We start from the raw sequence: 17414 nt of genomic DNA on the forward strand, positions 1-17414 counted from the left end.
GTGCTCAGGGACACTGGCTCCACATGGGCGCCGGGTGCTCAGCGATATTGGCCCCGCACGGGCGCCGGGTGCTCAGCGACACCGGCTCTATCCAGCGCCGTGTACTCAGCGACACCGGCTCTACCCGGCGCCGGGTGGTCAGCGACACCGGCTCCACACGGCTCCGGGTGGTCAGCGACACCGGCTGCACACGGCGCCAGGTGCTCAGAAACTCTGACTGCACACGGTGCCGGGTGCTCAGCGACACCGGCTCCACCCGGCGCCGTGTGCTCAGCGACACCGGCTCCACCCGGCGCCGGGTGCTCAGCGACACCGGCTCCACCCGGCGCCGGGTGCTCAGCGACACTGGCTCCACACGGCGCCGGGTGCTCAGCGACATTGGCCCCGCACAGGCGCCGGGTGCTCAGTGACACCGGCTCCGCACGGGCGCCGGGTGCTCAGGGACACTGGCTCCACACGGGCGCCGGGTGCTCAGCGACATTGGCCCCGCACGGGCGCCATGTGCTCAGCGACATTGGCCCCGCACGGGCGCCGGGTGCTCAGCGACACCGGCTCTGCACGGGCACTGGGTGCTCAGCGACACCGGCTCTATCCAGCGCCGTGTACTCAGCGACACCGGCTCTACCCGGCGCCGGGTGGTCAGCGACACCGGCTCCACACGGCGCCGGGTGGTCAGCGACACCGGCTGCACACGGCGCCGGGTGCTCAGAGACTCTGACTGCACACGGTGCCAGGTGCTCAGCGACACCGGCTCTACCCGGCGCCGAGTGCTCAGCGACACCGGCTCTACCCGGCGCCGGGTGCTCAGCGACGCTAGCTCCACACGGCGCCGTGTGCTCAGCGACAATGGCTTTACCCGGTACCTGGTGCTCAGCGACACTAGCTCTATCCGGCGCCGGGTGCTCAGCGACACTAGCTCTACCCGGTTCTGTTTGCAGTGTGAGTAAAGACTGGGAAAAGCAAGCCAGGGAGCTTCTACGACCATTACAGGCTGTAGGAAGAAACTGAGATGAGTCGGGGGCAGCTTGCCCTTTTATGCTTGATGATGTTCGGGAGACAGAAGAGGGCACTTGTGTTACCCGGGGTTCTTTCAACCCAAAGCTCTTGGTAACTTTAATCTGTGCGAGGTGGTGTCAGGAAATAAATCAGGGGAGACATGGCCGTCCGACCGATAGATGGCTGGCCCAGACAGGACAACACAAGAGTGTTTTCACTTAAAGCTAAACTTTATAGTCTCAAGCACTTACACACATCCGCAACAAGATTAGTAAAACACCCCCAACTCTTGATAATTACCAAGGCTGAGTGTGGCTTTCGAGTGGCTGGGGAACACAAGATGTATCCAGAGGGAGAGTCCAGTCCCCAAACGAGTCCCCCCAAAAGAGAGTCCCCAAACGAGTCCCCCCAAAAGAGAGTCTCACCCATCTCAAGCTTTTCCCCCTTTATTTATACATTAGTAATACAATGATATGTCCCTTAAAGAAAACTTGTCAAGTAAGCAGTTTCAAGCAAGAGGCTCCTTCTGATTATTGATTAACCAGGTGTGGGTTTTTCCAGAGTCTGCAGCTCGGAGACCCGAGTAGACATTCCTGCTCTTTTCAAATGCATGAATCAGCAACTTCAACACAATTCTTAGCAGGAAGGACGTGGGGTCAAGCTGCCCCTTCCATGGCACCCAAAACCCCCTCCCCTCCTGCCTTCATCAAGCTGTTTGCTGAATGGCCAATTTAGAGCTTGCTGACTAGGTTGCTTTTTAACAATAAGCCACAGTGGTTTAGGCACTTTACTGGTTTGCTGAAGTCTCCCCGTACACTTGGGCCGCCCCGACAGGCACCGCCAAAGTTCAAGTCTCTCCATCAGTTGTGCACTGGAGCTTGGCTTGTTTAGCCAGACTGGACGAAGGCTGAGGGGAGATACGATCACTCTCGATAAATATACCGGAGGGATAAACACCAGAGAGGTGGCGGAATTCTTTAAGTTAAGGGCCAATGTTGCCACAAGAAGAAATGTCTATAAACTGATCATCATCAAGTTTGGGCTCGAAGTTCGATGAAGGTTTCTAGCCAGCGCAGGAGGAACAGCCTTCCCAGGGGAATAGGCGTCCCAAACAGCCTACCCTGGCCCAAGACTGAGCAGGGAACGTTTATGGAGCAGATGGTGAGAGGAGCCTGCCTATAGCATGTGGCCCATCTGTGACTGCTACTGGCAAATATCCCCAATGGCTGGTGATGGGATGCTGGAGAGAACGGGCTCTGAATTACTACAGAGATTCCTTTCCAGGTGTCCGGCTCGTGGGTCTTGCTCATGGTTCAACTGATCACCATATTTGGGGTCAGGAGAGACTATTCCCCCAGGTCTGATTGGCAGAGACCCTGGTGGTTTTTCACCTTCCTCTGCAGCCTGGGGCCCGGGTCACTTGGAGGTTTGAACTAGAGTAAATGGATTCTCTGTAACTTGAGATCTTTAAATCAATATTTGAGGACGTCAGTGACTCAGCCAGAGGTTCTGGGCCTATTACAGGAGTGGGTGGGGGAGGTTCTGTGGTCTGCAAAATGCCGGAGGTCAGACTAGATGATCATGATGGTCCCGCCTGATCTAAAAGTCTCTGTCCCACTCGCACCCAGCCTTCAGCTCATCCCATCCTCCCCGATACAGAGCGATGCACCCAGGCCCCGCATGTCCACCTGACTCCATAGCATGCAGCGACGCAGCCCCCGCTTCCCCATGTCCCAGGTCCAACCTGCCCCTGCCCTTCGGAGCAGAGACGAGCGCTAAGCACACTGCACGTGAGAGTCACCCCAGAGCACTTCCCCTACTCACTTGTGTTGGCTGGAGGGCAGAGCTCACAGGGGTTCCCCCAGGCACGGCCCAGCGAGCAGCAGCAGGAGGCCCGAGTGACGCCCACCCCGATTTCAGCGCTGCACGAGATCCCACCATCCCCGCGGTCCTGAGTGTCCAGGAAACAGTTCCCGACGCGGGTGTCTGCACGGGGCAGGGCAGAAAGGAGACAGTGAGCCTCGGGTGAGCAAAGCCCCCGGTGCTGCCCAAGCTGCCAGAGAGGGAGGGGTGCAGCAGATCCTGGCAGCAATGGAGGAAGTCTCTTGCAATGGCCCAGGACCCGTCCCTCCTGATAAGAGCCGAGTTCCCCTCGCCTGCTTTCCCCAGTCCGTCACTCTGGCCCAGCCCCACAAAGAGACATAGCACCTAGCAAATCACAGCAACACCCGCAGCCCACAATGCTGAGTTAGGCACCCAGGTCTCTAGACAATGCATATGGAGAGCAGGCCCCCTGGATTCACAAAAGCCAGCCTGCTAGGGAGCATGCTAAGCTAGCCAGAGTGAGATCCTAATGCCGGGGCGCGCTAAGCCCTGCTCCTCCCATGGAGTTCGGTAGGTCCAGGCTGCAGGGAAGGGCTCTGCCAGCGAGCCGCAGGCAGGAGGCCAATGACATAGCGCCTGAGGGGACTGCAGCTGGGAGTGCTGATACCTGGCATGGCCCAGAGATTGGCCCAGAGAGTGTAAGGGAGATTCCTGCCCCTCCCCCCCAACTCCTCCCCAATTGGTTCCTGTGGAGTTAGGTGGCCCCCAAGTACACCTGACGGAGGGAGCCCATGGGTGCGATAGGCGCAGGAGCCTTATCCCCCTGGTCTGTGGATCACGCGGGGTCGGCAGGTAGCACCCGAGCACCTACAGGGAGGCAGTTGTGCACATGACCCGAGGCAGGAACAGTGCAAGGTGGGCTTAGGGAAGCTGATCAGGGTCTGTGGGTCACAGCACAGGGTGGGGATCGGGGTCAGGGTCTGTGGGTCACAGGCAGGGTCGGGGTCAGGGGTGGCTGATCAGGGTCTGAGGGTCACAGCGCAGGGTCGGGTCGGGGTCAGGGTGCCTGAGCAGGGTCTGTGGGTCACAGGCAGGGTCGGGGTTAGGGGTGGCTGATCAGGGTCTGTGAGTCACAGCGCAGGGTGGGGGTCGGGGTCAGGGTCTGTGGGTCACAGCGCAGGGTCGGGGTCAGAGGTGGCTGATCAGGGTCTGAGGGTCACAGCGCAGGGTCGGGGTCAGAGGTGGCTGATCAGGGTCTGTGGGTCACAGCGCAGGGTCGGGGTCAGGGTGGCTGAGCAGGGTCTGTGGGTCACAGGCAGGGTCGAGGTCAGGGGTGGCTGATCAGGGTCTGAGGGTCACAGCGCAGGGTCGGGGTCAGAGGTGGCTGATCAGGGTCTGTGGGTCACAGCGCAGGGTCGGGGTTGGGGTGGCTGAGAAGGGTCTGAGGATCACAGCACAGGGTGGGGGTTGAGGTCAGGGTCTGTGGGTCACAGGCAGGGTCGGGGTGGCTGAGCAGGGATTGTGGGTCACAGGCAGGGTGGGCAGGGCCGGCTCTGGCTTTTTGGCTGCCCCAAGCAAAAAAAACCGGGGCGGCCAGAATGGCAAAGCAAAAAAAATGTGGCGCGGCTGGAGCCAGGGGCTGCAGGGGGACTCCCTGCATTGCAGATGTGCCCCGGCTAGCGGAGGGAGCGGTGGGGAGAGAGAGAGAAGGGGGGCGGCCAGGACTTCAGTGGGGCGCTGCCACGCGGCCCCGCCACCTGCCGGGAGGGCTCTGCGCTGCTCTGGTCGGCTGGGAGGGAAGGATGCGGGCTGCCCTGCCGGGCTTGCTGCAGGGCGCTCCCGTCTTCTGCGCTGCCGCCCCCTATGGGGTGGCTGGAGCAGAACACCACCACCAAAAAAACCAAAAAACAAAGTGGCGATGCAGCCCTAGGATTGGGCGGAATGCTGCCTCCTACAAGCTGCCATTGGTGCCTGGAGCCGGCCCTGAGGGTGGGGGTCAGGATCAGGGTCTGTGGGTCACAGCGCAGGGTGGGGGTCGGGGTCAGGGTCTGTGTCAGAGCAGCCAATCAGGGCTACCGAAGGAGGCAGGTGGTGCTCTCCCCGCAGCCCCAGGAGCTGACTGGAGGGGTGGGGGAAGAGGGAGCAGAAAGAGCCGAGCAACTCAAGGTGTCTCTTCTCCCCGCTCCCCCACTCTCCTGTGAACAGTGGGGATGCTCCCCCCAGGCCCACCATGTGTGTCACAGACCAGGGCTGTGAGGACCCGGATGTGAGCAGATGGTGCTGCGGAGGGAACCAGGTATCAGGAAAAGGACATTGAGTTAACCTGTGGAACTCACAGCCTCTAGTCTCCGGGAGGCCAAAGTCTGACTAGGACTGAAAGCAGGATTAGCACTTTGCCTGGAGAACAAATCACCCCCAGTTACATTGGACAAGCCAGAAACCTCCAGGGCATGAGCCAACCTTGAGAGTCTGGGGCCAGAGAAACTCCCCTCTGGGCAGGTTCTGCACCTCTCCTGTCTCTACCAATGAATGGGGGCTGAGTGAACCCTGGAGCGGCTGGATCACACTAGGAGTGAGGCCTGGGGATGCTGGAAGCTGCACTCACCCACACAGCCCACTCCCGTGGGGTTCAGCTCGAAGTCCTGGGGGCAGTTGCACAGGTAGCTGCCTGGGGTGTTGACACACAGCCCGTTGATGCAGTTCACAGGGTCCGCGCACTCATTGACGTCTGCAGGGACGGGAACAACTCAGTATCAGGAGCAATCACTGATCACCAAGGAAACCTCAGTGATCGCCCCAGTTGGGGAGGGTACCGGCTGCTTCCCTATGCTCCCCACATGACGGGGAGCGTTCTCACGCCCCCAGGTGACGACAGACAGCCCATCCCCTCCCCCACTTCTGCCAGGGCTCAGACTTCAGGATCAGTCGAGTGACAGGCGGTCTACTGAGGGCACCGCAGGATCCTTGGCACCTGGCCCTGGTTAGAGCAAGCCCTGCCCTGGGCAAACGTGGAGCCCGCAGGGCCTGTCGCTGAGCTGCCGGGTGCCAGGCTCCCCTCCAGGGCTGGGACCAGTTCGTCCCCTGCAGATGATCCCAGGGTGCTGACCAGGGAGAACCGATTCCCAGGTGCAGGCCCCAGCTACCTGTGCAGTTGCCTCCGCTCCTGTCGAGCTCATAGCCGTCATCACAGGCACAGCGGAACATCCCAGGCAGGTTCTGGCAGCTCCCGAAGACGCAGATGTTCTGGAAGGTGCATTCGTCGATGTCTGCCAGGGAGACAGAGCTGTGCTGAGGGGACAGCGGAGCAGCTTCCCCTCTACCCCGCATGTGACAGCAACGACAGCCCAGGCCGGATTCCTACTCCTCCAGGACACTTCTCTGGTGCAGCAGGGGATGCTGCCCTGGGCTCAGTGTGTACCCCATGCAGCAAGCCCGTACCTTGAGCCCCCATCTTCACCACCTGCCCTTGCTCTACAGCTGGGCCCTCAGCAGCCCCCAGGTAGCACCTTTGCCTGAGCCTGTGCGGAGAACTCAGCCCCTCGCCAGGCAGATGAGTGGAGTGTGTGAGGGGAAGGGCCGGGCGCCTGCCCCGGGGGATCTCTGTGTGAGGGGAAGGGCCGGGCGCCTGCCCCGGGGGATCTCTGTGTGAGGGGAAGGGCCGGGCGCCTGCCACGGGGGATCTCTGTGTGAGGGGAAGGGCCGGGCGCCTGCCCCGGGGGATCTGTGTGTGAGGGGAAGGGCCAGGCGCCTGCCCCGGGGGATCTGTGTGTGAGGGGAAGGGCCGGGCGCCTGCCCCTGGGGATCTCTGTGTGAGTGGAAGGGCCGGGCGCCTGCCCCGGGGGATCTCTGTGTGAGGGGAAGGGCCGGGCGCCTGCCCCGGGGGATCTGTGTGTGAGGGGAAGGGCCGGGCGCCTGCCCCTGGGGATCTGTGTGTGGGGGAAGGGCCGGGCGCTTGCCACGGGGGATCTCTGTGTGAGGGGAAGGGCCGGGCGCCTGCCCCTTGGGATCTCTGGGCTCAGCAGATGTCACAGGCTCACCTAGGAGCTGCTAAGTGGCGGCAGAGGAGCAGGCAGCCAGAGCGGTGCAGTGGGCAGAGGTCTGCAGCCCAGCTGCAGCCAAGGGTGCTGTGGGGTGGGGCTGGGCATGATGGTCACTCTGACAGGGCAGGAATTTGGGTGGCTCCTCGCACTCCCTGGAAAGAAGCCTAGGCCTTCTTGAGCCCAGGACACCAGATGCCAGCCGGTGACTGGAGCCTTGGCACGCTCCCTGGGGCGGCGGCAGGGCCAGGGCCCCGCACTGGCAGCAGCGTGGCGTGAAGGCCCTGGCTGTGCCGGAGCAGCGTAGAAAGGCCGGGCAGCGCCGTGCTGCAGGAGCCATGCTCTTACCCTGGCAGGCCCTGCTGTCCTCCGTGGGGTTGAAGCCCATCTCGCACTCGCAGCGGTAGCCCCCGGGCGCATTCAGGCACTGCCCGTTCTCACACAGGTTTACGTTGTCTGCACACTCGTCCACATCTGCAGGAGAGGTCACCAGCACATCAACACAGCAGTGGGGAGAAGGCTGGAGCCTCCACCCCCCACCCCAGGGAATCTCCCACGAGCCACCACAATCTAGTGCCCCCTCCCCCCAGCTCATGGGCAGCTGGAGGCGCTCCTCAGGAGAGGAAAGGAAGCTAGGTACTGTTGAGGGGTTCCCAAAAGCAGCTGCGGGAGATGCATGCTTTTGGGAGGGCTCCCTGACCTAGAGCAGGTTACCCATCCCCCACAGGCAGGAGGGCAGGAGGCCTCGCAGCTAGTGATGAGATAGCTCTCAGATCTGCCCTTGGCATGGGGAGCTGGCCAGAGTGGTCCCACCAGTAATGGGTGGGTGGGGATGAGGGGATCCCATGGGTAACCAAGCGGGGGGGGTGGGGAGATCCCGTGGGTAACTGAGTGTGTGTGGGGATCTGATGGGTAAATCAGTGCACCGGACTAATGGGCATGGGGGGAATCCCATGGGTAACCAAGCATGTGGGGAGGTGGGGGATGCCATGAGTAACAAGGGGGAAGGGGAAGGGGGATCCCATGGGTAACTCAGAGGGTGGGGGAGGGGAGATCCCATGGGTAACTGAGCACGTGGGGATGGGGGGATCTCATGGGTAACCAGGCGGGTGGGGGTGGAGGGATCCCATGGGTAACTGAGCACGTGGGGATGGGGGATCCTGTGTATAACTAGGTGGGTGGGGGGATCCCATGGGTAACCAGGCGGGTGGGGGTGGGGGGATCCCATGGGTAACAGAGCACGTGGGGATGGGGGGATCCTGTGGGTAACCGAGCAGGTGGGGGGTGGAGGGATCCCATGGGTAAACAGGTGGGTGGGTGGATCCCACGATAACCGAACGGGATGGGTGCGGTTTGGAGATTGTCTGGCTGTCAGTCAGGGTTTGCATCCCAGAGGATGGGGGCTGGTGGGGGAGGGGAGGATCTCTCTATCCTGTCTCTGCATCCCCACAGTAGCTAGGGAGCGATCAGTTGCTCCCCACAGCTGGGGTAGACTGGAGCAGTCCCGGGTGGGTGCCAGGCCCCTCGCTCTGCCCCAGCACCCGGACACCCTGTACCTGAGCAGGAGAAGCCGTCGCCGGAGAAGCCCTCTCTGCAGGCGCAGCGATAGGAGCCAGGTGTGTTCACGCAATTGGCATTCAGGTTGCACTTGTGCTCTTCAGTGGCACATTCATCCAGGTCTGCGGGGAGAAGCCCAGTGAGAGGATTGCTTGTCTCTGGGTCTGCGCCCGGGGGCAGCACCGGGGTTACAGGCTGGGGTCTGAGCACGGCTTCAGCCTCCTGGCTCCCCGCCCCCGGCTGGTGAGCATGGGGACACCCAGACAGATAGCACAGCTCCACACACCTACACACTGCTTGTGAGACACTCAAACACATGTACACACACATGCTGCTTGAGACACTGACACGTGCACACAGACATACACACTGCCCGTGAGCCACACACATACACATGCACACACACACTGCCCATGAGCACACACACGCACATTCTGCCTGTACACACACACACACACACACTGACACATATACTGGCCGTGAGACACTGACACATATGTACACACATTGCCCATGTGAACTAAGGTGACCAGATAGCAAATGTGAAAAATTAGGACAGGGGGTGGGGGGTAATAGGAACCTATATAAGAAAAAGACACCACAATTAGGACTATCCCTATAAAATCGGGACATCTGGTCACCCTAGTGTGAACACAATGCCCTGTTGGCCCGTGGAGCACTGTGTGTGCACAGCTGACCCCAGTATCCGCAGGTGCACATGGCCAGGGACACGGCCACATGCTAGGAGCTGCTTGAGTCACCTCCCCGTCTGGGCTGGGAACTCACCATTGCATTTCAGCCCATCTCCAAGCCAGCCCGTGCGGCACTTGCACTTAAAGCTGCCAGGCACGTTGATGCAGGAGGCGTGCATGTCACAGTTGTGAGCACCGATCTCACACTCGTCGATATCTGCACAAAGGAAGCGCATTAGACCTGACCCAGCCAGGCCCCTCATCCCCTGAGTGAAGGGGGGGACAAACTTAGGGTCTACTGGGCTCAAAGTGCCCATGGGGATGGACCAGGCTGACCCAGGAGTGACCCTCCTGGGTGATGGAGGGGTGAGCAGTGAATGACCCCCTGGGGCCATGGGGACAGACTGGGGTGCACAGTGAGTGACCCTCCGTGGACCGTGGCGGTTGTGCAGTGAGTGACCCCCGGGGCAGTGGGGACACACTGGAGTGAGCAGTGAGTGACCCCTGGTATGATGGGGGTGTGCAGTGAGTGACCCCCCCCAGGATGATGGGGACAGACTGCGGTAAGAGGAGAGTCAGGCCCACAGGATATAAATCAATTGGGAACAGATTCCTGCCTAGAGCCCAGTGTGGGTGACTCATTGGCTCTGGTCCTGGCAGTCCCTGCCCTCTCGCGGTGGGGGGTCCCTGCAGGAGCCAGCTGCTCTGGGGCTTGCCACCTGTGGCATTGCTCCTGCCTAGCCTCCCCACAACCCAGGGCACTGGGGCAGCGGTGTTCCCACCTGTGCAGCCCGTCGCCCCCTTCTTGACGAAGTAGCCGAGCTGGCAGTGGCAGATGAAGGAGCCCTTGGTGTTCTCACACTCGCCGTGCAGGCAGATGTTGGGGTTCAGGTCACACTCGTTCACATCTGCAGGAGAACACGGCTCAGTACCTGCAGCCCTGTGCCAGGGCCCGGGGCAGGTCCCAGACCCTCCCTCCCCAGTGACCACCAGGCGTGGCTGTCTCACCAATGCACGTCTTCATGTCCAGGGAGGCCATGAATCCGTCAAAGCAAAGGCAGCGGTACTCTCCTGGGATGTTGGTGCATTGGCCCCCGTCGCAGATCTCTGGGTTGTCCTCGCACTCATCGATATCTGGCGAGGGAGGGAGAAGCTGTCAGAGCAGGGGCCTGGAACCGCGGGGTGGTAGCGAAGGGGATCACTGGACATGGGAGGGGGTCTGTGGTGACTAAGCAAGGCAGGTGAGGTGACAGGGCTACAGCCGCGAGGGTCCCTTGGTAGGGAGCAAGTGTTGCCAGAGGCAGACAGCAAAGAGATTGGGTCAGGGATTCCCTGCGGCTCCAAACCCAATGGCCACGGGGAGGCTGGGTCAGGGCCTGGCATTGCTGGGCAGGCCAGGGCACCTGCAGGGAATGTCCCCACTCAGCTGCTCACCACACACCATCAGAATGACACACCCATCTGGCTGCCAGGGGCACCCGTGTCCTGTACAGGGCTGAGCGCAGCACAAGCTGGGGGTGCCCGTCAGTGCACGGGGCTGAAGGCATGGTGAGTTCAGGGTGCCCCTCAGTGCACGGGGCTGAAGGCAGGGTGAGTTCAGGGTGTCCCTCAGTGCACAGGGCTGAGGGCAGGGTGAATTCGGAGTGCCCGTCAGTGCACGGGGCTGAGGGCAGGGTGAGCTGGGATTGCCCGTCAGTGCACGGGGCTGAGGGCAGGGTGCGCTGGGGGTGCCCCTCAGTGCACGGGGCTGAAAGCAGGGTGAGTTTGGCATGTCCGTCAATGCACAGGGCTAAGTGTTGTCTTCAGAGTGAGCCAATGGAGCCCATCTGGTGCCCTTCATCTCGCAGGGCAAGGCCCAAAGATAGTCCCACCCTACCCCCGTGCGAGGCTGTATTGCATCCTGCAGTGCCCTGCGCAGCCCGTGTGCCAGCTCTAGAACAGCCAGATCCCCGCTCACCAGTACACGACCTCTTGTCCGGCATGAGCGCGTAGCCTTCGCTGCAGCTGCACTGGTAGCTGCCCTCCGAGTTGGTGCAGTGCGTGTCGCAGCCGCCGTTCATGATGGTGCACTCGTCAATATCTGCATGGGAACAGTCACGCCCCAGTCACTGCCAGGCCCCTGCTGGGGCACCAGCTGCCCAGCCAGACGGGACCCACATGGCGGTGCCAGCACCCAGAGCCCAGGATCGGAGAGCGCCAGGACAGAAGGATGCGCCTGAACCCTGGGCTCCTGTGGACAGGGGCGATGGCTCACAGCGCCCCCATGGGCACTCGGAGGAAGTGCTGCTGCCTTCCCGGCTTCTTGCTGTCCAGCCCGTGCCAGGATGTCTGGCACTAACCAAGCCTGTGACAGACAGGGGGCCTGGCGGTGACTGGGGCATGACTGTGCATAGGACTGTCCATCCCAGCGCTCTCCTGAAGGGGGCGCTGCACTGTCAGTATGTTTCACACAGATGCTTAAAGGCAGCCCATTGCCCTGGCATCCAGCTGGGGTTCTCCTGGAGGCTGAAGGCCAGAAGAGCCCACTCTGGCCATCCTCTCTGCCCTCCTGCATCCGCAGGGCAGAGCCCTGCCCAGAGCCCGGCCTGGAACTCAGCCCCACGTGCACTCACCGATGCAGCCCTGCCTGTCCGGAGTGCCCTGGAAGCCAGAGTCACAGGCGCACTGGTAGGTGCCGATGACGTTGACGCAGTGCCCGTTGCGGCACAGGCTATCGCTGAGGGAGCACTCATTGATATCTGGGGTGAGAGTGAAAGGGTTTATCGGCCAGCTGGGCTCAGTCATTGCCAGTGCTGCATTTTAACAGTGACCCTTGCAGCTCCCCACAGCCCCCGTCTCCGCCACATCTCAGACCCACCCAGGTCCTGACACTCTTCTGGGTCTCTCCCAGCTGCTTCGGATCCCCCCTCCCCGCGTGGAGGGGAAGAACCAGCTCACTTCCCCAGGCGCACTCGCTGCAGCTCCCAGGTGGGCCCGTCCCCACTGCCCCAGGCCCAGGTGGGATTTCTCTGCCTCCCCGGGGCTCTATAGTGCCTCCCACTCCCTGTCTCCTGGCAGCGTTGCTAGACGCTCTTTACTCTTCTAGAGCATTTCAATCAGTGAGTCCTACCCCCACTGGCTGGGTCTCCACCACGAACCTCCGTACTATGCTGGTTGGGATCACCCAGCCTGCCCCACTCTCACTACTGCAATCTGGGCAGTCCAGCATGCTGCCGGCTGCCCCTCCGGCCCATCACCATGTCGTTCAGTCCTTGATGAACAGCAGGTAGCTGATCTGGCTCCATAAATGCAACGTGGCTCTGAGAGCGACAGAGACTCTGGGCCCAATTCTGTGAAATGCAGCATGCCCTCAACCCCCCACTGACCTGAGTGGGATCTGCACATGCCCAGCATGGGCTTAGGATCAGGCCCTCTGACAGGGGTCTCACCCAGTGTAAACCCACCATCATCCGTGAGCTGGCACAGGACACAGCGTGGCCCTTTGGCTGCTGGGTGTGAGCAGGAGCAGGCATGCTGCAGACACCCTGGCCCTTCCCACACACTCACCAACACAGGCATTGCCTTCTGCGCTCAGCTCGTGGCCTGGAGGGCAGATGCACTCGAAGCTGCCCTCGGTATTGACACAGATCCCTCCACGGCACAGCAGCGGGTCCCGCTCGCACTCGTCGATGTCTGCGGAGAGCAGGACACAAAGATTCGGGGGGTTTGTCTGGCAGCTGCTGTTTCCCAGGTACGTGTGACTCCAGTGTCAAGGAGCATTGTCCTGGATAACCCCAAAGCCCAGGCTGGGACCCACCCCCCAAATCCGAGTTATCCCCATGGATAACACTACAACACAGCCCAGGCCAGGAGGGAGCCACATGGCATGTTACAGAGCACCAGTGCTTCAGAAAAGGACAGCGCAGAGTGCAGAGTGCATTACCGTGCAAGGGGCAGTCAGGAGCCACCGTGCCCTGGCTCTCCGGCTGTCAGGCTGTGCGCAGCCCTGCGTGCCTCCTCCCCAAGCCCCTCTCAGCAGCTCCCTCAGCCCAGGAGGCTGGGGTTTGAGTGAGGGTGATGGAAATTGTTGCTGTGTCTGTTCCCAGTTCTTCCAACACAGTCAAAGCTACCCAGAGTGCCGCCTGTGCAGTGGGAGTGTGGCCCATTGCCAGGGCCTAGGCCCTGCTCATCGCCTGCCCAGAATGGAGAATTGTCCCAAGCTGCAGCCCAGGGAGCAGGAGCTGCTTGGAGCACAAGCAGCTGTAGCAGGACGTGCTGCAGGCTGATGCTCGTGTGGTCAGCTGCCTGCCCCAGCGCTGTAACGACCCTGGGCAGATGGCCATGGAGGCAGTGGGGTGCTCATGTACATGGTCCCAGGAGAGCTGGTGAGAGCACCCCACACCAGGTCAGTGCCACCCTGCCAGGATCGGGACCCAGGCTGTTTCTATGCGCGGGCTGGTGCCACTCAGTGGAGCAGGAGTGGGACAGCTGCTGAGCCCAGTCCCCGCCCCGCAGCCTTCTCGTGGGGGCAGCGAGTGGGCAGTTAGAGCGTTCCCCAGCTGTAAAAACAGCTTGAAAGCCGTCTCCGGCTGAGCCAAGACATTTCTCCGTCCCGGGATATGCACCGGCCGCAGAGCACCAGCCTCCTACAGGGCCTGAGAACAGGCTCAGGCTGCCACTCCTTAACGTAAACATGGGCTTCCCCAGACTGGAGTGGGCTCCCCTCAATGGAAATGGCTGGGGCAGCTGGGCAACCTTCCCAAGCAAGGCCTGAGCCCAGGAACGTACTGCCCCCGACCCTCCCCAGCCAGGAGCACCTTGGGCCCCACCCCTGAGGCTAGTCTAGGGCCTGGTCCCAGCCCCTGGGCTGAGTCCCCTGGCTGCTCCCCAGACAGCTGTGGGGGTTACACTCCAGGGAATGTTCCACGGGGGAAATTTTGTTTTCCTGCCCCAAAGCCACATTTCCAGCAGGACAAATTGCCCAGTTGGAGGGAGAGCGAGGGGAAAACTGAGCTCCCCAGCTTCCCTGCCAGCAGCAGGGATGGGCATCTCACGTGCTATCCCACCAGGCTACCCTCATGGGCTCTCTGCAGTGGGGCCAGCAGCACCTGGGACGCAGGCCACAGACAGTGCCTGTCAGGTCTCGGAGCGACACTGCAGCAGGTGGCAGCGTAACTCGGGCAGCACAGGGGCCCCCAGCCTTGGCTGTGCAATGGGACGGGGCCTCCCTCCCACTGCTCCCTGCCAGCAGGGTGAGGCTAGTGGGGTCTGGCCTTTGGCGGGAACTCCCAGCCATTCCCAAGATGGCCCCCACTGCAGGATCCAGGGTCTCTCCAATGCTCCCTGATACAGGCTGTGCTCTCCCCCTTGCAGAGAGTCCCCCCCGCTCTGGCCCCCCACACCTACCTGCCCAGGTACTGAGCCCGCCCAGGTCCCTCCATACTCTCCCATCCCTGCCCTGAGCACCAGTCCCGCACCGCCCACCCTGGCCCCTTGCAGACTCTGTGCTCTCCCCCGGGCAGGTATCCAGGGCACTCAGCTCCCCCTGGGCTCTCTCCACATTCTCAGGCCCCGTTCTGCTCTCAGCTACATGGATCCAGCTGCTCCCCGTGAACAGGGCCTGGACAGGGCATCCAGGCTGAGGGAGGCCCTGCCCTTCTCCTGCTCCCCTCCCCCACAGGAGAGTGGCTCCCTGCAGGGAAGCAGTGACTGTTCCAGACTCTCCAGGGGTCAGGGCCAGGCTGTGCCCGGCACTCGCTCTCCCTCCCACCAGCAATCCCAAGGCAGTGGGAGGTGCAGGGCACAGCTCAGGGATGCTATCTTACCCATGCAGTTCTTCATCATCATGAAGCCGCTCTCGTAGCCCTCGAAGCACTCGCACTCAAAGCTGCCCGGGGTGTTGACGCAGGTGCCGTGGCCACACAGGTCCGGCGAGATGCGGCACTCATCGATATCTGTGGGCATGGGAGAGGCTCAGCCAGGAGCCAGCCAGCCCCTGCAGCTAGGGGCAAGCCGGGGCCATTGCCGGGTCAGAGTCTGCCTGCCCCAGGTGCTGAGAGCATGGAGAGCAGAATGCGGACTTGCCAGACTGGCCAGGGCTGTCTCTGGCAGCTCGTCTCGCTGGAAGCTGGCACTCTTTGTGGGAGGCTGCGTATGCTGCAGGGGGCTCTCCCAGGGTGGCATCTTACCCCATCCCCTCGGTAAATGCCCTGCCCAAGGAGCTGGTCCAGGAGACTGGGGTACATGGTAGCAGTGCACCCTGACCCCAGCAGCGCAGCCTGGGCTGGGGAGGCTCCGGATGGGGTGGGCCCTTCTCCCCTTACCTGTGCAGTTTCTTTCTTCGGCATCCAAAGCGAAGCCATTGCCACAGAGGCACCGGAAGCTGCCAATGGTGTTCCGACAGGTCCCGTGAGCACAGAGGCCGGAGAAGACCTTACACTCATTCACATCTGTGGGGGGAAGGCAGCATCAGTGCTGCAGTGAGGGTGTCTGTCTCCTGGCTCCGGGAGCAGGTCCCTGGGCACCGGCTGCAGCCAGGAAGGATTTTCGCCCGCAGGGCTCAGCAGCCGCCCCCTTTCCTCTCACCTTTGTAGAAGGGTCTGCCTGAGAGCACGTCCCCTCTGTTGGCAAAGCCAGGGCCCCTGGGGCAGATGGCCTTGTACTCGCTGCTGCCAGCTCTGGGGCACTCTTCGCAGTCGCTGCCCCAGGCCGAACCCACAGAGCAGCAGCACATGTCGATCCGGTACTTCCCGGGCAGGGGCGCCGTGCACTCATCCTCATCCCACTTCATGTAGCACTGCTCCACACGTACATCTGGGGAGAGAGCCAGGCTGAGTGTCCCGGGGGGAGAGAGCTGCCTGGGGCCTCTCCATTCCCTGGCGCACCCACAAGGGCAGGCCAGCCCTACGGTGAATCTCACACTGGATGGGGCTCCCCTGCCTCCAGAGGCAACTTCTCAGGGGCCAGCAGCCCTCACCCCAGTGGGGCTGCCTGCAGCCCTCACTCCTGCAGGTCACTGCAGCCAGCCCCAGGCCCCATGTCCCTCCCTGAGAGTTAGAGTTTCTCCTAATATCGAACTGAAATCTTCCTTGCTGCAGATTAAGCCCATTACTTCTTGTCCTACCTCCAGTGGACATGGAGAACAAGTGATCACCTCCCTCTTTGTAACAGCTCTTAACATATCTGAAGACTGTGATCACATCCCCCTTCAGTCATCTTTGCTCAGGACAAAACACGTCCAGTTGTTTTAAACCTTCCTCAAAGATTTTCCTGAGCCTTTTTGTTGCTTTCCTCTGGACTCTCTCCAATTTGTCCCCATCTTTCCTGAAGTGTGGTGCCCAGACCTGGGGACAGTCCCCCGCCCCCTCACCTCACCCCACCCCAAAACGTCATCAGTGCTGAGCAGAACAGGACAGTTACCTCCTGTGTCTTACATACAACACTCCTGTTAACACACCCCAGGCTGATATTAGCTCTTTTCACAGCTTCATCACATTCGTGACTCATATTCAATTTGTGAGCCACTAGAGCCCCCCGCCAGGTCCTTTCCAGCAGTGCTATGTCTAGCTAGTTATTCCCCAGTTTGTAGTGGGGCATTTGATTTTTCCCTCCTAAGTGAAGTACTTTGCACTTGTCGTTATTGAATTTCATCTTGTTGATTTCAGACCAATTCTCTAATTTGTCAAGGTTGTTTTGAATTTTAATCCTATCCTCCAAAGGGCTTACTGCCCCTCCCAGCTTGGCGCCATTCACAAATGTTATAAGACTACTCTATGAAAATATTGAATAGGACAAGATCCAGGTCTGACCCCTCTAGATAAGTCCTCCCTGCATGGCAGCGAACCATTGATAACTACTCTTTGAGTATGGCCTTTCAACCAGTTGTGCACCCACCTTGGAGTAATTTCATCAAGGCCACATTTCCCTAGTTTGCTTATGAGAATGCCCTGGCTCATCTACTGTTCCTGACCCCTGGGAGCTGCAATAGGTGAGGCGGCAGTCACTTTAGAATGGGAGAGCAGGATCACGCTGCAAGCCCAGAGGAGCTGCAGAGCGTCCCAGAGCAGCCTCCGCAGTGGGGCATGCTTGTCTGGTGTGCAGGAAACCAGTGTCCGCATCCATGTCATTCAACAGCACTTTCCAGAGCCAGGCGATGCAACTGGATCGCTCCCTCTGCCCTTCCTCCTCCTCCTCCCTTGGCCCCTGGCTTCTCCCTACCTCCTCAGATCTCCTTCCCCAACTTCTCTGGGGCTGGGGGCCGTATTGGCCCCCTGCACAGCCTCCCCCATCTCACCCTCATTGGGAGCACTTCCATCGACCCCTGCTGGCT

At 61.1% G+C, this 17414-nt stretch overlaps 1 protein-coding gene across 1 annotated transcript in view; it reads right to left on the reverse strand.

The window, feature by feature from the left end:
• Positions 1-17414, reverse strand: part of FBN3 (fibrillin 3) — a 272873-nt gene that overhangs the window by 71718 nt on the left and 183741 nt on the right. Inside the window, 14 exon segments of the mRNA XM_034754983.1 lie at positions 2798-2982; positions 5426-5548; positions 5964-6086; positions 7206-7331; positions 8414-8536; positions 9201-9323; positions 9889-10014; positions 10115-10240; positions 11064-11186; positions 11719-11844; positions 12653-12778; positions 14911-15039; positions 15409-15534; positions 15671-15898. Coding sequence (XP_034610874.1) covers positions 2798-2982; positions 5426-5548; positions 5964-6086; positions 7206-7331; positions 8414-8536; positions 9201-9323; positions 9889-10014; positions 10115-10240; positions 11064-11186; positions 11719-11844; positions 12653-12778; positions 14911-15039; positions 15409-15534; positions 15671-15898 — 1913 coding nt within the window.

The sequence above is a fragment of the Trachemys scripta genome, chromosome 22, assembly GCF_013100865.1.
Source record: "Trachemys scripta elegans isolate TJP31775 chromosome 22, CAS_Tse_1.0, whole genome shotgun sequence".
Taxonomy (NCBI): domain Eukaryota; kingdom Metazoa; phylum Chordata; order Testudines; family Emydidae; genus Trachemys; species Trachemys scripta.